Source organism: Vanessa tameamea, chromosome 11 (genome assembly GCF_037043105.1).
Source record: "Vanessa tameamea isolate UH-Manoa-2023 chromosome 11, ilVanTame1 primary haplotype, whole genome shotgun sequence".
Lineage (NCBI taxonomy): Eukaryota > Metazoa > Arthropoda > Insecta > Lepidoptera > Nymphalidae > Vanessa > Vanessa tameamea.
The window spans coordinates 5359927-5384022 of NC_087319.1; the positions used below are offsets into that span (position 1 = coordinate 5359927).

General features: G+C 29.7%; 2 protein-coding genes across 2 annotated transcripts; one reads left to right on the forward strand and one right to left on the reverse strand.

Moving 5' to 3' along the window:
* Window positions 1–330: 330 nt before the first annotated feature.
* Window positions 331–1008, reverse strand: LOC113400796 (UDP-N-acetylglucosamine transferase subunit ALG13 homolog). Its single transcript, XM_026640460.2, has one exon. It carries the CDS (start codon window positions 951–953, stop codon window positions 438–440), a length of 516 nt encoding a protein of 171 aa, XP_026496245.1. The 5' UTR covers window positions 954–1008; the 3' UTR covers window positions 331–437.
* A 4715-nt stretch (window positions 1009–5723) lies between these two features.
* Window positions 5724–16574, forward strand: Ir93a (Ionotropic receptor 93a). Its single transcript, XM_026640445.2, has 19 exons — window positions 5724–5840; window positions 6159–6311; window positions 7461–7706; window positions 8241–8408; window positions 8689–8903; window positions 9263–9430; window positions 9735–9890; window positions 10215–10319; window positions 10412–10518; window positions 10608–10677; window positions 11076–11178; window positions 11383–11489; window positions 12217–12379; window positions 12717–12934; window positions 13569–13656; window positions 13924–14043; window positions 14676–14754; window positions 15345–15502; window positions 16464–16574. The coding sequence occupies exons 1-19, from the start codon at window positions 5750–5752 to the stop codon at window positions 16559–16561; spliced, it is 2613 nt and encodes an 870-aa protein (XP_026496230.2). The 5' UTR covers window positions 5724–5749; the 3' UTR covers window positions 16562–16574.
* Window positions 16575–24096: the final 7522 nt, after the last annotated feature.

The window sequence follows — 24096 nt, forward strand, 5'->3', positions numbered from 1 at the left end:
GATAAAAATAAAATTATTAATTGGATGAGTAAGATACTAAAATGGAAATCTAATTAGATTTATTACATATTTGTCAAAAAATATAAATATATATATTATAATTCACAATGTATTCTAGGAATGACAAAGATAAGAAATATTGCAGTGTTGCATATCATTGAAATGATAAAATTTGTCTGAAATAAAATTAAGACTTATTAATACAATTTTATTTTTCTTCATACTAATAATATGATTAAAAATAAACAATTTTTAGAAAGCCAGCTTCTATTTTTCTCTAAAATATTGATTTTTAAAAGTACTACAAGTTAATGTGTATAGATTTTAATGTTTATATAGAAATTGTATTCAACTGAAATAAATATCTATTTGGATGAATATTTCTTATTAAATTGTTATAACTTCAGATACTTATTTTAAAATAAACTTCCTCTAAATTATGAATTATCCTTAACCTTAAAAACACTATCTATATATTGCACAAAAGCATAAGGGTTTGGTTTAGACATTGGTGACAACCAGCTGAAGTCCACAGTCTCAAGTGTGGATGCTAAAGTGTCACATGTGCAGTAGTAGAGATGTTTATCAACATGCAGTTGATCTGCCAGTTCTAATTGATGATTGTTCATTAATTCTTCATTTACAACGACTAATAAGGGTTTATTTAAGTCCAAAGCTTCTAAGCAGCTTCCTGCTCCAGCGTGACTTATTATTAAATCAGCGTTTGACATATCGGCTTTTAGTGAGTTTTTAAATCTGTAAAGATGTAATTTTATACCGTCTTTCTCAAAATCACCCGGTTCAACGTCACTATTTCCTATTTGGACCGTAATATTCTCGCATCCCATTTTTCTTAAAACGAGAAGTACGGGAGATGATTGGATGAATTCACATAGGAGATCGAAGCGTGTTGTCCCAACTGTCACAAAACACTTTTTGTACTGCATTTGCATTATGCACGTCTTGAAAATAAAAATATGTAAGCCTTAGCGTAGTCTTAATTTGACATCACATTATTTTTGTAAACACTTCCAACTGTGAACCAATTCACAAAATGTCAATGTCAATTGTCAAATTAATAGATATACACAAAAATTTCTCCATCCTACGTGACATTGGCGAAATAATCTGTGCCCTGTGGCACAACTAAAAGCCATTAAACTAAGAATTGAAACTAAGAATTGTACACAAAAATGATGTAACCATGATATAATAAAAATTGAAGTCATATTTATTTTATAATCATTTTCTTCATTTTTATTTACGACGTCGTCTTTGCTATTTATAACATATGTTTGAATACGTCACTAGGAATAAAAATCTGTTTAAATAGAAATAAGTAACTATATTAAAAAATATTGTGTCCCGGTCACGCTTTTATCTTTAAGGCTACGAGCGAGTAGCGATCTCTCCTCTTTCAAAAATTCTTCATTGGTCTAATTCCGATTGACTATCGCTGAATCGGCCCCCGAACGGCGCCCGGGTTGTTTGTATGGTGTGCTTGATAAAGACGGGTCAAACTTGTTCTCCACAAATACGGGCCTGAAGTCTCGATCCGAATTACGACTAAAATCCAGCGCACATATGTACATACGGTAATCAAGCGCATGCGTAGTCCCTCTAACTGTGGCCTTGTACTGTTACTGTCAGCTGTAGCCTTGCTGTCGATGCTCTTTTGAACGTTACATATTGCATGCGGTGCATCATAGTAATGGCTTTTATCCTATAAATAATAATAGTATTAAAATAATAACGGTTGGTTTTTTACTTCCAAAAGTTATAACAGTTTCATAATTCGTTACAGATTTTTGCAAGTAACTGACCAAAATTAAAGATGGTGCACGTCAAAAATACAGCCTTAAGCAGAACTGTCACAAAGTTTTTACAAGTTATTTTTTTATGTAATTGTTGGACGGGAAAATGGGGCACCTGATGGTAAGTGGTCTCCACTGCCCATAGACATTGGCGCTGTAAAAATATTAACCATTCCTTACATTACACCAATACGCCTACCTTGGGACCTAAAATATAATGTTCTTTACGTCTGCAGTTACTGGCTCCGGCACCTTTAAACCGGAACACAATAATACTAAATATTACTGTTTGGCAGTAGAATATCTGATGAGTGGGCTCTCGTGTGTAAAAATACCTACTACCCTGTATATTAAAAAACCATAATAAATTTAAAATAAAATTATTGTTATTGTTTGTCTATAAGCAATAGTTAATTTTTATTGAATTACACAAGAACTAAAAGTGATAAAACACTTACCTTGCCCCCGACCGCAACACATATTACATTTAAATCCTCACTCAGAAATATATTGACATAATCAAAAAAAAGATATCATTGATATGGAAGAACATTTTCTGATTTGCAAATTTTCTATTGCACGATTCACAACTGATGTTGTCTTATGTAATAAGGTGTCCCTTATATTATGCCAGTTTTACAGATAAACTCTTTACGGAGAATCTGCATTGTCAAACCAGCGTCGATACTATTGGTATTCAATAACAAAACTAATGTACATAATATTCTTTTGTCGCAAATCCTACGGAAATAGTACCAATGTAACTGATGCGTTATGGTATTCAGTAGCTCTCTAAGTGAGTAATAATGGTGCTGTATTAGAAGGGTGACGTGAGCTTTTTTCTACGATAGGCTGTTTGTAAGTCGCATAAATTAACAGGGTTATTTTCGCTTCTATTTGTCTTATAGAAAACATTTTGTACAATTATTAAAGAAAAGAAAAAATAAAACAAATAAAAAGCTTTTATTGGAATAAAATGTGTAGAATATACTAAAGTGTAGAATTTACTAGGTACAAGAAGAAAACGCACTGACTGAAAAAAAACGGCTATATACGTTTTGTGTGAAGGTATCTTTAAAATATTCATTTACAAAAACGTTCACAATATGTTAGGACTAAATAAAAAAAAATTGTATCTAATTAAGTAGTAAAATATAGAGATTCGTATTGTGAATTTCATAGTATTAGATCAGAACACAGTTAGTTATTTAACAAAAGTCGTAACGAATTTGGAATGCTGATCGGCGGAGCAGAGGTAATGCTACCACAATAAGATTTATTTATTTAACAAGGTATATGAACAATATAAATATTTAACACTAAAAAAGAAGAACAGAGACTGATTAAGGAAAGCCATAACGTGTTCGAAATGCTTATTGTTTTAACAAAAAAACTATATTTGTTACTTTTGGATTTTGTATACCTCTATTTATTTATTTTTGGTTAAATCTTGTGGCGCTGTTACATTCAGAGGACCAATTTTTTTTATTTTGGTACATGAGACTTATCATACGAATAGTAATTTATTGGAAACGGCTTCTGGGCAATGTGTTTACGTATAGTACCTTAAATTTTCTTGTAAACATTTTGTTTTACAAATTACTATTTTAAATATTAAACAAAATTACCTCAACTATAATTAAGTTTTCAATAAAATGTAATTTGCTTCATGATGAGAAAATTGAGCCGTGTACAAAATACGAGAAATGTTTAGTAATTCTCATTTTGAATATTTTATACATCGGTATGACCTTTCACGAGTTTCTTCTACGATTCCAATATACTAGGGTGATCTTAATTTATTAAGTAACAATATATATGTATGATATCATCATTATCATCATCATTACATAGTATAAAACAAAGTCGCTTACCGCCGTCTGTATGTATACATATGTATGCATCTTTAAAATTACACAACGGATTTTGATACGGTTTTTTTTAATAAATAGATTGATTCAAGAGGAAGGTTTATATGTATAATAAATGCACAATATAGTGGAGAAATATTGATCTTTTTAGACGTTTCTAAAGTGATGTCGTAAATAAATATTTTTTGCGCTTACATTGCAAACGTTGGCTAAACTAGGAGATAGATAAAAATAATGTAATAGAGTATTGTATACCTTTAAAAAGATCTTCAAGAAAGTCTGCTATGGTATATGTCTATCTCTTAGGCATAACCTACAATAACCATTTTTTATCCTTTACTTTTTACGAGAAATAATGGCTTATTTTCGAAGCGATTTTAATAATACAGCATTAATCCTTATCCAATTAAGTACCTAAAATACATTGTAAATTTAATAAAGATCGATATGGCCCTTAACAGCATGTAATTTAAATAATTATTTTCGAAGATATTACAGATTGAAAACGCAGGGACATTGTAGTTTGTATTGTCTAATGACAAAAAAGCTGTGAACGTTGTAAGACATTCTATATGATATATTAAGTATCCGCATTGCTCCTGTGCGAAGCCGGGACGGGTCGCTAGTTAAGAAATAAAAACAAAACACAGAAACTGAAATATATTATTACATTGCATTTGTAATTATCATCATATTCATTTTATTTTAAAATAATGTTTTTATAGAATAATACTTCTTTAATGTAATAGTCATAGTCAAACTAATGTCACATGACAATGATCTTAATATTGTTCTCATGATATTTTTGACTTAAATTAATGCGTGAAATTAATTTACATTTCTAGATTATTCTATTTTTTATAAAATATCGTCGACAAGAGTAGAAAAAGCGTAGTAAACTATCGTTTGAGTCAATTTTCTTGGTGGCAAGGCTTTGGCTAGCCCGTCTGACTAGGTACCACCCACTTATTATATATTCTATAGCCAAACAGCATTACATAATATTGTCATGTTCCGCTTTGAAGAGTGTGTGAGCCGGTATAACAGCCACAAGGGACAAAACATCTTAGGCTATTGGCGTTGTTGATATTTTCACGTTTAATTTAGCAATAGTCTAAATGTACAGCATGTTAAATTGCGAAGCGGAGCTACTTATATGGTAATATTATATCCTAAAAATACTCCGAAACATCTGAAAATTTAAAGAAAAAGTCATATCCATAAGAGAGGCACCTTTCTTATTAAAATTTAAAATAAAAATAAAGTACTAAATGTCGCTGTCTCATTTAAACAAAGCGTTAAAAATATTTTATAGGAATAAAAAGTGAAAAAAATCTTCTATTTCAAAAATATATATTTTAAACCTGATTTCCAAAAGTGGCATATAAAATTCAATTAAAAATTTAGAATCGAATTTTTATTTCGCTCGAGGTTTGCTTATTAATTATAGAAAAGGACTTTTTTTACAAATTTAAATTTGTAAAACACATGCACATTAAGTTCATGCTGTAAATCAGAACGATGACATGCATGTAAAGGAGGACGTAAGAGGAAGTTTTAAAGTTGATCACTCAGTTGATCAGAGTTCACTGATGATTGTAAATTTATACCATTAGTTTAATTAAATAATTCCCTTAGATTCTTAATTAAACATAATTAAAAAAAACACATGAAAAATTAACCTTCTATATAATGGATAAAAGTTTTATTTTTATATAATTTTATAATATTTACATTTATCTTTATCTAATAATTCAAAATATTGAATTTCAAATTAAATCAAATTATTGAAAAATATATTTTTTTTAAAGATATTCGATTTTCAAACAACCTGTATTACCTGCTAATAAAGTAACTCACGAAACCACACGTGCCATTCACGTGCTGCGTTGCGTCCACATGAAATGTTAACATGGCTACGTAAGTTCTACCTCCCCCTTTGTTTTAATTAAAACTTGAATAAAACAAAAGTTTTTGATTGGAAATATCATTTTTATATGTGAATTATGACTGGAAATTCAGATATAAAAGGTGAAAATTGTGTAGTGGTTGTACGCCATAAAAATGAAACTGTGCGCCGTGCTATTGCTGTTTATTTTTCGAAATTGTTCAGGGGAGGATTTCCCATCTCTGATCACGGCGAATGCTTCTATAGGTATTACTTTTAAATCAATATTTTAATAAAAGTATCTCATATAGAAACTTTATTAATTTTGCCTCTATGCTTAATTTAAAATAAATAACAAAATAATATTTGTACTAAATATTCATTTTTATTTTCATTTTATGTTAAAATATATTAATGTTTTTTCAGTTTTATATGTTTATTTATTCTTTCGAATCAACTTAACACTTACAAGAAAATTTATACCAGTATTAAAATGTTTCTGAAGCCTCGTAAAAGTTGCTTTTCAAATGTTTGATGATAGAGACAAGCAAAGTCTCTAAAAAATCACTTTACATCATTTTCTAGCTGTGGTTTTGGATCGTCAATTTCTGGGCGAAAATTATCAGTCTATTCTTGATGACTTGAAAGATTATATAAAAGAGTTGACGCGTGTTGAACTCAAAAATGGCGGAGTCAATGTGCATTATTTCTCTTGGACTGCTATTAGCCTTAAAAAAGGTAGTTATAAAATTTTATTTTCGGGATATAACATAATAGAATTAACTAAATATAAGTATATGTAGATCAGAATTAAATATAGCTACTGCTAATAATCATGCCCATTTGAAATGGTGGTAGTATGCTATTTCTATCCTTTGAATCTAGTAAAAGCAATAAGATGACGGGTTATATCTCTAAGATTTCTTTTCATACAACGTCTTACAAATATTACCGTAATTGCCGTCGCCGTCCATTCCTTAAATACAGACATATATAACTTCTTGGTTACGTTTCTTTAATTTTCTGGTCATCCTTACCAAAAAAAAAAAAACTTATGTTGATATAATATTATTTAAAAATTAATAAATATTATATAAGCTTAAAGCTTAAAAATAAAACAAAACGCCAAAAACGCTATGATATGATATGCTATGGTATGATAGTATCAGATGTCTTAAATTTTTTATCATTGGCCATTCGAAAAGATAGAGTCATGAAACTATGTAACTGAGACGGCAGCCCTACTTTTTTATACCTTGAGTAAAAGTATAAATTATACTAAATTATTTTTTTTAATATTTAGTTATTAAAACGCATTTTTTTATTTTATTATATCAATAACTATAATGCAGGTCAAGTTAATAAAATGAAAAGTGATAACATACCCGAATAAATAGCTCCTGAAGCACATTTATCTATGGCTACATTGAACTGTGCATTATTGACTTTTTTAAATACAATTTCATTTTTCTATATTTACCCAAAAAAATATAGTTTTTAGGTAAACGTAGATAAAGGCAGTAAGTCACTTGCAATTTTAATATTGTACACACCGATTTCTACTTCAAAATGATTTTAACATAAAGGCGTTCAAACTGTTTCATCTTTGATGAAAGCCTTTAGTGTTATGACCGATTACTTGGCACTATTCATGAACTATGGTACACCGCAAATTCAACGGGCCGCTTTGTTACAGAAACCCAATAAGTTGTACTCAAATGTTATCAAAATGAACTTCCGTTTTTAAAAATAGCCATGCATATTTTAGAAATAGTGATAGTGATGTGATAACATTTGTAACACGAAGTAATAATTATTATTAATCATTTCATTTTATTATGTAATGGATTATTGCAATTTTTTATATAGTCAATTGTTATTTTATAGGCTTTCTAGCGGTTTTGAGTATAGCGTCTTGTGAGGAAACCTGGTCACTATATACTAGAAACAAAGAAGAAGAACTTCTATTATTCGCATTGACAGAAGTTGACTGTCCACGCCTACCAACGGATTCTGCTGTTACTGTTACTTTTACAGAGCCTGGTCAAGAACTAGCTCAATTATTATTAGATTTAAGGACTCAGAGAGCATTTAATTGGAAATCAGTAGTAATATTGCATGATAATACTTTAGGTAAGATTAATAGAAAAAAATATTTTTTTACCAGGTTTTAGAAGACTTCACTTGCTTCAGCTTGTTCTTTATTTGACCAGATATTTACAGCCTTCTTAAAAAACGTGGCTTAGCGAGGACGATTAATATTAATATTTATAGTTAAAGTCGTACGGATTTACACAAACTACAAAAGCACAAATAACAAAATAAAAATTACTAAATTCACAGCTAACCTATATATGCCAAAATATTTGCTTATTGTGAATAAGTTAAAAATAAATTAAGAAAGTTGTAATGTTAGAATGGTCCACAGAAATATATGGCTCTTTTTGACTCTATTGATCTTTGATTAAAAACAGACAAGTTGACGGAAACATATTATTTTAGTAATTTACATAATTATTTATTCATACGAAGTATATAATTATGATGAAATCTTCTATATATGCCATATTTGTAAAATAAATGCAAATATTCGAATAAATTATGTCGATTTGCCAATTTAGCCCGAAATAAGGTATTATCACTTGTACATGTTGTATTTCATTCTAGCCAGAGACATGATATCTCGTGTAGTTCAAGCATTGACATCTCAGGTAGACGATGACGATGTAACTTCTGTCTCCGTTACGGTATTTAAAATGAAGCACGAAGTTAATGAATATTTGAGAAGAAAAGAAGTCTACAGAGTATTGTCAAAACTTCCTGTCAAATACATAGGTAGGTACTGTATATAAGAAATTATAACATAAGTTTTCTGGTTAAAGTATGTAAAATACGATTACTTTTTTTTATGTGTCAATGCAGTTTCTTTATAAAACATATACCAAGTTGAGTTTTTTAAAAATAAATAATAACACAACATTATATCTGTTAGGTATGGAGTTAATAGTAGTCTAATATAAAAAGGCAGATCAGCGATCGTGGCTAACAATGTTTAAAGAGCTATCTCATAAAGTAATGTCTTACAATATAATTACCTAGATATAAAATATTTTAGGCGAGAATTTCATAGCAATAGTATCGACAGATGTAATGAACACGATGGCAGAGACAGTTCGCGACCTCGCAATGTCACATACTGGAGCTCAATGGCTTTACATCATATCCGACACGAATACGAACGGAAATATTTCAAATTTGATCAACGATTTATACGAGGGAGAAAATATTGCTTATTTTTTTAATGCCACTGACGACGGAAAAGAATGTAAGGTATTAAAATATTGCCTTTATTCAGACAAATGATACATTTTTTTTTGTTCTGCTCTTATTATGTTTTTAGTTATAAGTGGAAACTTTACTGGTATATGTGCTAATTTTTATGCTTTAGCTTTAAGAATGACTTGTACTGTTTGTTTCCCTAATAAAATAAAAATAAAAAAAAAATAAAAATATTGTGGAGATAATTATTAACAAGCAATCGTCCAAACTTAATCTGTTACTCGATCAAGTAAAATAAAGATAAAACTTTAGGACAATACTTTTTAGATTTCAGAAAACTTAGTCAAATATATTTTGTACATATAAATACATATTCATATTTTTATCACCAAAAATAAAAATGTTAACAGAACGGCCTCCTTTGCTATGCTCAGGAAATGATAAGTGCTTTCGTATTAGCACTTGAAACAGCGATTCAGGAAGAATTCGATGTAGCTGCCCAGGTGTCTGACGAGGAATGGGAAGCAATACGACCTAGTAAGCTTCAGAGAAGAGATGCATTACTCAAACATATGCAGGTTACTTGCATTCGATTAGTTTATTATAATCAACATTTCTCGGAAATGTAATTTAATATTAAATAAATATTATATTATTTTAAGTTGACGTAATCCTAATGACTGTAATTAAACTTTCTTACTCGCCATCTATAGCATGTTCAATATTAACTTATGCTGTTTGGTAGTAAAATAACTGATGTAGTCCATGTCCATATACTTGTAAAATAGTTACAAATGTATCTCGTAAATCATTAGCAATCGTTGAAAAGGAAATAATTTAATCTTGGAGTTTATCGAAAGTAAATATTTAAGAATTTTGCAGCAACACTTGTCATCTAAGAGTAGATGTGGTAATTGTAGTTCATGGCAGGCTTTAGCAGCAGATACGTGGGGTACCACTTACAGAGACAGCACAAATGAAAATATTTCCAAAGAAAATGTAACTACTTCTGTTATTGAAGATGTTAAGTTGATAAATGTGAGTTTTGAATATAAGACCATTATAAATATTTAAATTAGGAAAATTGTTGTCTATATAGCTACCTTCTAATATTAAATATTATCAGACAGCTTAAAAGAAGGTTTATGAATATAAGGTTTATTAAAATTGTTTCGACTAAAGCCTTTAAGCACTTCAACCCTAAGGATTAGATTAGTAACAATAAACATAAACTAATTTTGCAAATTGTACCGGTTTCGAGTAAATGATGCACTTGATTGTACCGCGAAATAATCTTCACATCAAGTTTAAAGAATATACCCGTTAAATATACAGCATTTAAAATCTGTTTTTGCATATAAGGTTGGCATATGGCGTCCTATAGACGGAATTAAATTTGAAGATGTTTTATTTCCTCACGTTGAGCACGGATTTCGTGGAAAGGAATTGCCTATTATTACTTACCATGTAAGTTTCACCTTAAGGTAAAATACTAAATGTATTGAGTTCATTTGAGATAATTAATTTTCATTTTTATTCTGTTATATTTTTATTTCTAGAATCCACCATGGACGATTTTGCAATTAAATGCATCTGGCTCTATCGTTAGTTACAGCGGCTTGTTATTCGATATCGTCAATCAATTGGCTAAGAGTAAAAATTTCACGTGAGTTTTAATAAAAATATAACGTTACCACGTAACGCATTGTTTTAAAATCTATCTTTTATTTTTATGTCGTCCATATTAAATTGCAGTATTCGAATAATTTTGCCCGGACATTTAAATCATAACATCACCAATGACACTAACGAAGCTGCAATTGACGTAAGTATTTATTTTAATCTATACTCATTTTGTAAAGGCTTGTTTATATATTTGAATGCGCTTATCTCAAGATTTGCCAATCCGATTTAAAAATGCTTGCGTTAGATAGCTTATTCATTGAGAAAATTTATAGACGACTAGTTGTCGCCCGCTGCTTCGCTAATGCAGACGTCTAACCCTTAGAACGCTCTAGGGGTTGGACGCCTGCATTAGGCATAGAAAAGTAGCCTACAATCTTCTTTGGTGTTCATGTTTGCTTCTTAATAAATGTCATCAAAATTAGCTTGAGTGAAGAGTGACAGACAGACAGAGTTACTTTCGCAATTATAATACTAGTATAGATATTACATCATGCTACAATGTTGTATCTTGTAAACAACGCTGTTTTCTGTTTTCAGATGACGTATAGCGTTAGTTCAACATTGATTCTTACAGCGATCGCGAAGGGTCATGCAGCTTTTGCCGCTGCGGCTTTTACTGTTATTACCGACTCTAAGCCAGGTATAAATAACATATAATATTATAGACGTTTGCATTGGATTACTATTTTAATATCTCGAATTTCTTCTACGTGTAAGAAATTCCAGTCAGTTCTAGTTTCTCTTTAAAAAATGTTTTTAAATAAATCAAAGTTCAAAATAGAAATTTAATGTTTATTATAAATTATTATACGTAATATTATATTTAAAAAAAAAACAAATTTAGGTATAAACTATACAATACCGGTAACTACGCAGCCTTACTCGTTCATCATCGCGCGTCCCAGGGAATTAAGTAGGGCAGTTTTGTTCCTACTACCATTTACTACTGACGTAAGTTTATTGAATAGTTTTTTTCTAGTATAATTGTTACTAAAGTTTTACCGATTCGATCATAACATCAGACACAAACCCAGAGTTCTGGTGATATTAAAAAAAATTCAACAAAACCTTAATATGAACCGTCAATTTTTTGTTGTCTAAGGGAATATAAATATTTATAGTCTGTTCCAATCAAAGTGGGAATAAAGATAAACAAACCTTAGATTTACGTATTTAATGCGATTCGCAATTATAGGCCAGTTATATCGTGCACTACTAGGTTTTTGATTAATATATCTTTATTTATAATACAACACTATTATACATAACTACTTAGATCCACTTTAATTTTACTTCCAAAATTCCGATAACTGATTGGTCGAATTCGTTCAAACAATTTTTTTTTGTAAATCCATAGTGTAATCATAGATTCATCAAGCTCAACCAATGAAATCGTCTCAATTAGTTTTCAATTATTGTTTTGTTTGGCCTTTATCCTGTTTTGGTTGGAATAGACTAAAAATTATTGCGTGACGTTTGCAATTTTTCTAATAAATTTCAATACCTTTCACTTGATTAAATAACTTTCTCTATACTTACTTAATAAATTTTCTTTTAAATACGCAAGTACTTACTTTTGCTTTTTATTAAATAATTAACCGAAGTGATATTGTATTCATCATTAAGTTTTTGTATTTAAATTTAAAATAGATATGTCGTATGTTTATTTATCTCGTAGACATGGCTTTGCCTGGGATTTGCAGTGATATTAATGGGGCCAACATTATACATTGTTCATCGTTTAAGTCCATATTATGATGCAATGGAGATTACAAGAGAAGGTGGCCTTTCAACAATTCATAACTGCTTGTGGTACATTTATGGAGCTTTGCTTCAGCAAGGTAATTTAGGATTTATGTTAGCAAACATCCTGTTGTGTGGAGTAGAATATATGTTTTTATAAGTATTTTAATATACCTTATATTTTACCTATTAAATTATGCGTGCGTTAATTTTTAATCATAGCTTCTTTTTTCTTAATTTGTCTGCCTTTGCCAAACACTATTCGGGGTGCGCGCAGCATGTCTTTTCCTTCTATTTTCCTCTTTATTTCGTCATCTGATCGTTCAGATCCATCTCTTTCATATTCCTTCTCATACACTCCATCCAAGTCTTGTTAGATTATCAAAGTTGTCTTAAACAGGGTATTTTTTATTGCTAGTTATAATATTATTTTAGGTGGTATGTATCTTCCCAGAGCAGATAGTGGTCGCCTTGTAGTCGGTACATGGTGGATAGTTGTATTGGTGGTGGTCACAACATATTCCGGTAATTTGGTCGCTTTTTTAACCTTCCCTAAATTGGAAATTCCAATAACAACAATATCGGAGCTACTGGAAAGCAAGACGTATACATGGTCGATAACTAAGGGTTCGTTTTTGGAAATGCAATTAAAGGTATGTTGTATAATAAACAATATTTCTTATTTATTTATTGAAACAAATATTTCAAGAATAGTAATTATGATGTTGGATCATAAACCATTACATTTGTATATAATTAGCACTAAAATTAAAAAAAAGGTGCAAGTACTTTTATGTATGTGCGTGAGAACTCAAAATTCAAACATTAAAGTACGTGTTATTAGATAATTTGTATTTTTTTTCAATTTTATAAACTTTACAATATAAAGTTTATAAATTGGATATTTTATTATGAGTATTGCATTTTGTATATATGTTGATGGATTACCAAAATTATTTATTCGTTGGAAAGAGGTTTATCCGAAATAGTTCTATTTAAATTCGCGAAGATCTGATGGCGAGTTTCGGTGACAATATAACGGAACTCTTCAATATATATCAGCAAATCAACCGCAATTACTGCTATTTTAATGCTGTAATAAGCTATTGCAGTCGGTTTATTTTGTCAATTAACTTTTTAAATATTGGAATCGTTTTTTATTAAATCGAAAAATATTCTGATATTCGTTTAATACATTTGTTATGTACGAAAATTCTGTATATTTATTATAATTGCTGTTTAATATAGGAAATTAAATGTATCTGTTTATAAAAATTTTTTAATTAGAATTCTGATGAATCAAAATACATCGACTTGCTGAAAAGGGCGGAATTGACGGATGGAACTAATGTTGTAGAAGGCAATGTGGTCTCTGGTGAGAATTATATTTATTTCGCATACAACTTTTAGTTGGAAAACTTATTGTATCAGTGGGAACAGGCGTTAAAAGTTTAAAATTCGATTTTGTACTTTTCCAAGATATTAAAATTGCACGTATATAGTTTATACAAAGAAGGTTTTGTTAAATTATTAATTATATAATTGTTGTAATCCAATTGGTCTAATTTTAATTTTATAATAGTGTTTTTACATTTGTTTAAAATGAGAGCAAATGTTGTTTTACGGCTGTATCAATTTTAAGGTTTGGATATTCTCAATCGTGTTCGAAGACAACGCCACGCACTTATCGACTGGAAGTTGCGACTCAGTTATTTCATGAGAGCCGAGCATGTCAAAAGCGACACTTGTGATTTCACGCTCAGTAAGATTGAATATGTTTTATGATGAATTTCATTGATACTTAGTTTCTTTAATTTCTTAAAATATATTGAGCAAAGATTTTTAGGTATATTTTTATCAGGTATAACGGATTATACAATTATCATAAACGCTTCTAGATAAAACTGTTTTACATTTTCTGTCATCAATCAGAAGCTACCATTTCCGCTTTTTATTATTTAATACATAATCTCCTTATAATCTTTTGTGTCAGTTATGTAAAGAAAAATATATACTTAGAATCATAAATTGCAATAGTGATATATTGTAACAACAAAAACAAAAAACTAAATGTTACATACTTTAAACAATTTGCATTAGTCAGACAATTTGATATCGAGTAGTAAGTTTTACTGTATTTACTGATTTTAAAAAACACATGTAGGATAATTCTAACAAAGATTTACGTGAAATATTAAACTTCACTGCAAGACACAGCAACACACTGTTGCTTACTTACTTGAGAATCACGTTTCTTTCGTACTTTAATAAAAAAAAAAAAAATAGTTGTTATTGATACACAAGTGATATACTAGTTCAGGTGATTTAGTTTTATGTATTGCTTTCTACCGGCATCTTAAAAAACGGGTAGTTAAAAAAGGAGACTTTTATCAGGTACGGAAGATTTTATGGATGAGCAAGTTGCGATGATTGTACCGTCTGGGAGTCCATATCTGCCAATAATAAATAAGGAGTAAGTAACAATATAAAAAAATTTAAATCGATATGTATACAACATATATGACTGACATGAATGTTATATGTAATTTTATCGGAATACCAAAGATGACATGCATTGACTTTGTGTTTCATGTATCGGGATGAGTAAGATGCCTAAAATTGCTTTACATACTGTTGCATTAATTCCAAATATAGAACATCCAAATTTCCTGATCTAATATTCAGTCTCGACGAAAGGAATTCGCAATTTTTGTTTTCAACATAAAAAAAGAATCTGTCACCAAGGCGTCACTAAAGTTAGTTTGGCAATTAAAATAAAAAAATGAAACAGCTAAATATCTACTTTTTGAAGAATTTCAGACACAGAAATATTCTAAACTCAATTTAAAAATTCTGTAAGTAGTCATTTTATGTCAATTCTATTGAATTTATTTTAATGCGCCTTATAAATAAAAAAATAAAAAAATCTTAAGTACGCATTTTAAGCGATTTTTAAAAGGTTATAAGGCGCGAACTTGAATTATGCAACTGTTAGCTGTAGAATTAATACTCAAAAGAGGTTAAGAAAAATTTAATTATTTAAATAAAACATTTGAATTGTAGAATCAACCGTATGCAAAAAGCGGGGCTCATTTCGAAGTGGTTAAGTGCTTATTTACCAAAACGCGACCGATGCTGGAAGACCTCTTCTGTTGAGGAAGTAAATAATCACACCGTCAACATCAGTGACATGCAGGGTTCCTTCTTTGTACTATTCCTTGGTAATTACTTGTTAGAGTGTGCGTGTTCTTTCTTTAGCTTTGTCCTTTTTCGTTGATTTCGTCTTCTAAGAAGGTAATAAACCTAGAATTCGGTACGTATTTATTATTGTAAATATGTAGACTATAATATCTGCCTAATGAACAATTGTATTGTGTTTATCTTCTTTTTTCAAATGTTACCTAAATATCAATGTTTACCTAAACACCCGCTAATCAGCGTATTTAATTTAGACCGTTTATAATTTGAGCTTAGAATGATTTGGCATTTCCACATGAATAGACTTACGCCTGAATAACGCTTTCAAATTGTGTTAACCTATTTCGAAAATCGTGTTTTTTTTCGCTGAATTTATCGCTCCCTATGTATTGTTAAATGGCAATCATAAAGGAAATTGTTTTCTAAAATGGTATGCAAAGTAGCACGCAGTGTTCGTAATTATTTAATGAATGTGTCTGTAAACTGGCTTCCACGGTCGTATAATACCCATACCGATAGATTATTTTTTGTAGAGGTATACGAAATCGGTACACCGATTTACAACACGCTTTGGACAATTTGGAAGTTAACATTCGCCCCGTTATTGCTGATATGTGGGCCCAGCTGCTTGATATAGTGATCGAAAATTGGACTTTCAGATTGCGCTTTTGTCGAGTCAGTTGTGCGCCCATAAGGCGGTGGATATCGTTTTTAGACGTTAATAGCATTATATCATCTTCAATGAGACCATTTGGAAAATTATAATATGTACTTCAAAAAAGAACTTATTTCGTTATTATAAACTAGCTACTATGCCGCTTACCGGTGCTTATAATATTTTGATGACTCTTCTAAAGCTCTAAAAGTAGGTATAATTTAAATCAGTGTAACGGTACATTTTCATTTGTAAGGTCTAATAGCATTATGACAAATTCAAAATTATAAAGGGATTTAAATAAATTGATCATAATTTTCTTATTACAGGAATCATCTCCGCGTCAACGATTTTGTTGATGGAATGGTTTTATATGAGACGAAAGAAAAGGATTGAACAGATTATTATCAAACCTTATATTGAATAAATTGATACCTTTGATTGTCTCACATTTTTTTTTATACTTTAATAAGACCATTTTTAAGACCGTAATTTCTTAAAACAAATGAGTAGTCAATTTGAAGAGAACTTGATTTTATTGCTCTACTACAAATATATCCATTTGTATATTTGGAAAAATCCTTAAATATTTTTAAACATATACGTCATCTCCATAAAAAAAACATCATAATCGATTTAGCGGCTGTGTTATATAAGTTTATTTTGTACATATCGTATACTTAGCTAATAGCCCAATCCACATATTTTGACTCTTGTTGGTTAACTTAAGGGCTGTTGAAGCATTATTTATAAGTCAACTCTATATTCGCTGGCTAAAATCTACATTTGAGGGCATTTGTAATTCATACGTTTGAGGTGAAGTTTTCCCGTCACAGCCATCACTATTGCCATTATTTAAAATAGCGGACATATCAAATTCGAAATTTAAATCTAATGGGATTGCCAATATCTTGTTTAAAAGAAAGGTTTTGCCGTTGCTATGCCGACAAAGAGAAAACCAAAAGTGCACACATCGAATGCTCATGTAATATTTCGAATAATCATCTATCAACTATCTCACTGACTTATCCAGGATCATCAGATGCTATTTGAAGAATAAATACAATATTCTTGCGACAAAAAAAAAATCCGCTTCAGAGACGTGCACATATTTTTTGTATTCTCCTCACTAATGCATTTCAGTATGAATTTGTTAGAAGAAAAAACAAATGGTTGATTTGTTAAAAGTTGATACAAATCAGCGTTATTCATTGAGCACTTCAAGACATATAGTGCAAATATGGATCAATTGAAGACCGAGAAAAAAAACATGACTAAGGAAATAACGTTGACATAATTATTTAGATGTCTTTACTATGTAGAATAGCTTCTACTGTAGTTGTGTACTTTTTAAGCAATTCATATAGTAATATAATATTACCAATAACCAACCAACCTCTTCCTTCTTTGGTCCAATTGTGCATAAAAAGACCTATAAATAGAAAATACTTTAAAAATGTAAAATATTAATGATGTATAAAAAAAGAGTAAGTTGTTAATTCTGAATAATTATTTTTTAATGGCAATATTCTGATGATTCACATCGGTTGGTAATTCCATAATAATTCGGTAGCTTGTCACGGCAACATTTGGCTGTAGTCCAGAAGATGATGCTCTAAGACTTAATTGAGACACGTGCTTTTAATGGCGTTCTACGTCATCTTAATCTTAATTTAAACCAACGACATACAAATGTGTGATTGTAAAATATAAAATACTACTTTTTATTTCAAGTAATACTAAAGGGATTAATATTATATAGTTATATTATTAGTAAAATAGTGAAAAAGTTAGAGTGAAGTATTTGTAACGTACACTGGAAATAGTAATGCTACTAAAATATAATATTAGTTTTCTTACGGAAAAATAAGCATAAATCAATTGAAAATATTTATATGAAAGGATGTTTTTAATGTCAAGCAACAAGTTACAACGTCAAGCTTTTTTGTTATACGACAATACAAACCGCTATGTTCCTGTAGTTTAAATCAGTAATGTCTTCAAAAATATTTATTTAAATTACATGCTGTAAAGGGCCGTTTTGATCTCTATTAAATACATAATGTATTAATGTTGTATTGCTTAAAATCGCTTCATAAATAATAATGGCTATTATTTATCGTAAAAATTAAAGGATAAAAAACAGTCATTGTGGGTTTTCCCTAACAGATAGAAATTTACATGTATAATATATATAAACTTTCCTCTTGAATCACTCTATCTATGAAAAAAAACCGCATCAAAATCCGTTGCGTAATTTTAAAGATAAACATATATAGCTGTTCATATTCATTTGTTAATAATTATGTATTAAATTATTCACCGCCTCGTTAGTTCAGTAACTAGTTTATAAAGCCATAGTTGATACGGTTAAAAACTCGAGTCTTTCATTATCTTTTTTATGTTGTCTGAACATTAACATACAAATAAGTATATATTTTATTTAATAAAAAGAGTTACAATTAGCCAATTTTCTTGTTAGTAACAATAATTTAAAAATTAAATATTATGTACTTATGTAATTCTACAGCGAAAACAATATTAAAACGAATAACATAATTCTTTGTATGCTAAAAATATATTTAAAAAAAAATGTTAATTGACATATATTCCATGGTTCACAGATCTTTAGTGTTTTGTAACTTTGAACAAAATCGATTTGTTATTCTGTTAAGATATAATACAATAATCAATACGTGACTCGAGACACGTTTGATGTTATTGAATACATTAAAGGTTATTTTCTATAGCACTTCTACAATTTAATGATAATTGTTGTTTTTTAGGAGTTGGGATTAATTTATAACAGTGAATAATCGCTTTTATTATTGTGGGGATTTAGTTATTACATTTATTCGATCAGAACGACTCTTCAGAATTACTGAAATCAAAGGACTCTGAATATTGTAGTCCTATACGTACACCTGGCTTACCTACTCTTTAAAACTGGAACAAAACAATACAAAATATTGCTTTTTCTTCGTGCACGCGAACTTAATCTGGAAATTTCCTAGCTTTACCAATTAAATCGATGCTCTCCTTAATAGTCATTAGAAAAAATTCTAAATTTATCTCTTTATAAGTTCCTGAATTCAAACTACACTTCCAGTACACCTTCAGTCCAAATCATAAACATTACAGAGACGACAAAGAACTGGAACGTATGACAGTGAGTCATGACGGTTAACCATGATCCACTTTAGACATTAGACACGTTAGACACAGTTTTTGTATGTAACAAAAACGGTGTAAGGCTTCTAGCGTTATCATCTAAAAAGTCAGGTCACTAGTTGCATACCTTACCCTCTGAAAATCTTGGGGCACTTTTAGACAGTGAATGCTTCCGCCGACTGGGAACACTACTGTGCTTTGAGGTGGACTCTTTTGGATTATGGTTGGACATGGTTTTTCTTCTCCAAGGAGTTCATGTTTTCCGCCAGCCGCCGGTTCTCTTATTGATAAAATAAAAAGGTTTCTTGCCATCATCTACGTTCCTGCTCTTATTGAGCCCTGTGGAAATAGTCGTCATGATGACAGGAGACCTGATGAACGGACATTGGTTCCCTGGGAACGAGGACGCTACCTGCGTTGTACCCGCTGGCCTCATCTCATATTAGAGAAACAATGTTAAGAGGTGGAATCGCCGCGTAAAAAGCTGAAACCAAAAGATTCAAATTCTTCTTTTATTCGAAATTATGTTTTAGTCCATTTGTGCACAGAGGATCGGAATTTCTATTCAACGGGGAAAAGTTTGACGCGATTATAGTTTATAACGTTTTTAACTTCTTATTTGTGTATAGTTAAGGCCTTAATGTTAATAATTCTTATTTTAATAAAGTAATAGCTCAAATCTTTAAAAAAAAATTATTAAAGTTATCATTAAATCGCACTTCAACATTACCTTATTAATTACACAGTTTAAAATGTCAATCAGTAAAATAAAATCTTAATAAATTGGTTACCATTTGAATCGAATTATACATTTTTGTGAACATTATGTTTTTTTTTTTTGTAATAATAATTTACTTTTAGCTGTTGCGTAAATCAGAACGAGTACTTTGATATTTTTAAATTTATTGATGTTAGGACTTTGTGCAAACCCGTCTGGTAGGTTTATTCTACCGCTAAACAACAGTATATCTGTGTTCCGGTGTCTAACATTGGTGACGTTTGGCGTATTGCGCCAATGTCTATGGGCGATGGCGATCATTTAAAATCGGATGGCCCTTTTGTACCAATAATGATAAAAACAATATTACTATCAATAATAATCAAGAAAGAATTAGTCATATACGAGGGTCATATTTTTAAAAAAATATTATTAAGACTACTGTTAAGCATGTTAACGAAAACAATATATTTCATAATTAAAATCAGTATTTTGTCAAATTATTTATTGAGTTAATGTATAATGGAATGGTTTTTTTATGTAAAATGAAAATCTTCCAAGAGTCAACTAATTATATTTCAAAGTTTATGTGTATGAAGATGTTGGCTCAGCTTGGTAGGAATATAGATAGGACTGAGAGTGACGTCAGGAAACAAGTATGAGAACCAGATCCGATGTATGTACATAAATGCAGGCTCGATACAACCGGTCACAGTTCGGAACTTGTTCCCGTTTAATTCGGCCGCTAAATTCTGTTTATTCAGTGTTGTTTTATAATTTTTATTAGAAAAATTTATGTGTCAATGACAAAATTGAAGAGAAAATTCGCGATAACCGACAAATTTTTGCCAAGGTTAGTGAGTTAAATGTAAAATGTAAAGGTAAAATTATATTATATTTTACCAGCGTAACATTCTTGGAAATTTCATTTTAAAATGTAGTTCAAACGTTTTAATATGAGCTTTCTAAAGCAAGATGCTACTTAGAATAATTTATTTCTATACTTCAGTATCCTACTAACTTGTACCATAGACAAAATATTTTACGAAGAGATTAATTGAGTGATAAGAGATGATATTGTTAATATGAGATGATATTTCCATGAAATAAAATTACAGTCTTGATGAGATTGTGAGTAAAGATCAAATACAAGCCAGGCTCGAGGAATGAAATATAGTGTAAGATAATTGACAAGATCTTTAGAGGATAGTATAAAATCATTTAAATTACATGATCGAAGTTGCGGATAAAGCAGGTCGTATATATCAGTCTTAAACTGAAAGTATAACTTTTAATGGACCAGTGCCGTCTAATTAACCAGTATCAGATTATACAGGTTTAGTTGCAAATTTTGCAGTCGTTAGACGGCAAATTATATAAAATTAGAATTGAGTCACAGGTGTTTCATATTTTCCTTAATAACTTTGGTGAAAAATTTCAATAGCGTTAAATGTTAATTTTGTAATTCGGACTTTCTAAAGCCTTAAGTATGTGTATAACGTTTGTAGTTCTTTTGTATTTTATTGCTATTATTTTAAGTGTAAAGTAGTGATAAACGTCTGGAAGGCTCAACTTCGACTTGTATTTTGTCATGTTCGATAAGTCCACCTAACTTCTTATCTTTTGAATTAATTTGTTAAAATAAATTTAATTAATAAAAAGCATAACATTTTATTTTCAATATATAACCGGGCGCCAATTTTTTTTTAACGCAATCGAATCGAAATGTAATCGTTGCCGTTTAGCCGTTTTTATATACTACAACACAAAGATCTATTTGAGGTTCGTTCGAATTTGAAACGAAATATAACAAGAGTCGATATCGATATAAATAAGTAACTGATATAAGAATCGGAATCGAATTAGGAACGAATCATAACTGATATAAGTTACTAGAAATTCCCCAAGTGTTGATTATGGTATGCTTTCTTAAATATGCTACATTCTTGTATAGTAGGTTTTCTCTCATCTATAAGTTTACGAAAATGACTAACAAACTCAAAAGTGTAAATATTATTTAAAATGTATCAACGTAAAGCTAAGCCAGATAAGAACCTCCAAAACATATTTTTGGAATAACAAGTAAACAACCTTGTTTTAAAATATAGTGATGATTTTATTGTCTGTCTGTCACGGCCGTTATCTGCTTAACTTGTTTTTGGGTATAGATGGATTAATTTACGTTGACGACGAACTTGAAAGTTAAGTTGTGCGGCAACAAAAATTAGAAGACCAGAATATTTTTCTAAACAAGATGAATAAAATCATTCCAAAAATTAAAGTGTACCGCGATACACGAACAAATAATTTACATTTGTAACGACGACGTTTTGAGTTTAAATAATATAGTTACTACTAAACGGTAAAAGAATTTGTGAATATTCGATTTGATATTTATAAGTTAAAGATTATTAATATCACGAAAATATGACAAGAATTTTAACTTTCTGTTTTGAATCGCAAATCCGACGATACGGACGAAATATTATTACTTTAAAAAAAAGTAATAGTAACATTACCTATAAAAGTAATATGTCACATGGGATACTGAACAAAAACCTCCTCTCTCGCAAGGGACGGTTTGGATATCATTCTACCACGTTGCTCCGCTGCCGTCTAGCGTAATTTCATTCGACAGATATAAGTTTTCTCACGATGCACATAAAAAATCAGCAATTATTGTATTAATTTGAGTCCGTAAACTTCAATTGGGAGGCGATTTATATATTTGAAACGAAGCACTTCTCGAATATGAGAATGAACTTTCATTTAAATTGCTGTGGTGCTTAAATATTGTCCACAAAACTTCGCTAAGGATTTTCATAAAATTATAAAAAATGTATTAATTATAATTTTACTCATTCATTTGACTAATTTACTCACATTCAACAGAGGCTAGAAAAATATATCTTATAGTTTTCCTTTGTAGTACAATTTTTTTCAATATTTCGAAATTTTAAAATGTTTGGTACATAAATAATGAAATAAATTAAAACATTAATGTACCTTAATCTTAGAGTTGTGATGTAGACTGAGTTTTTGAAGCTGAACTCCTGATTTGACTTTTTTTTTGTAATATAAATCCGATATGTAATGGTATTTATTGCTCTTTCCGTTAATTATTTAATTTTTACATTAACATGGCGTAAGAATTTAACGTTTCACACTGATATAACACATGTAATAGAAAACCTTATTAATTGAGTTTCAAAATTTGATCCAAGTTTCACCTAACTAATTTACATTCGAAGCAATTTAGTTTTTTGTTAACTCGTCACTTCAAAATCTGATGTTACTAAATTTTTACCTACTTCTAATTATTGTATAAACTAATAATACAATAATTTGGTATTAATTTAGGTAGTTGATCTAAACATAGGTAGCGTAATTTTTCAATGGCGTTTAATAAAACCCTCGAGTTTTGGCTTATTTAAGTGGTTTAGACAATGTTCGTTTTTATTTTGAAAACAAAATTATCAATTTAATTTGAAAGAAGTAACTAATATATCTGCTTTCCAGTTAAGCTTCGGCCAAGAAATCTGTATTACAGATATTTGGAGCCATTTATGGAGTTTCATTTTCTCACTAACGATTTGAATATTTTTAAATTGCCTATTAATTGTTCATAAATAAGCATATGGGTTAATGAATATTAAAAAGCAATACAACATATTTTCTGCGATCAAGTTTAAGAAATAGGCTGTTACGACAAATTAAATATATAATGAAATGAATGAATGAAAAAACAATAATATTTTTATTAGGTATTATATAGTAATTGAAGATTTAAAATTCATTTACCATATTTTTAAAAAAAAATCATAGTAAAACATGTTATTTATTAGTAATATCTAGTATATGAATAATAAACTATTGTCTTAATTTATGTATTTTAAAACTGGTTAGTGTTTACAAGGAACGTTGAAATGTATGCGATGTTTTCTAGGTGACCACGCGGACGTCGCGTGCTATTCACCATGCTCTCGCGTGACATAACTGACATCTAAATAGTCATTGAACTTTTATAAAAAATCTCATCAAAATTTTGTTAATAGGAGTAAAATATTTTATGC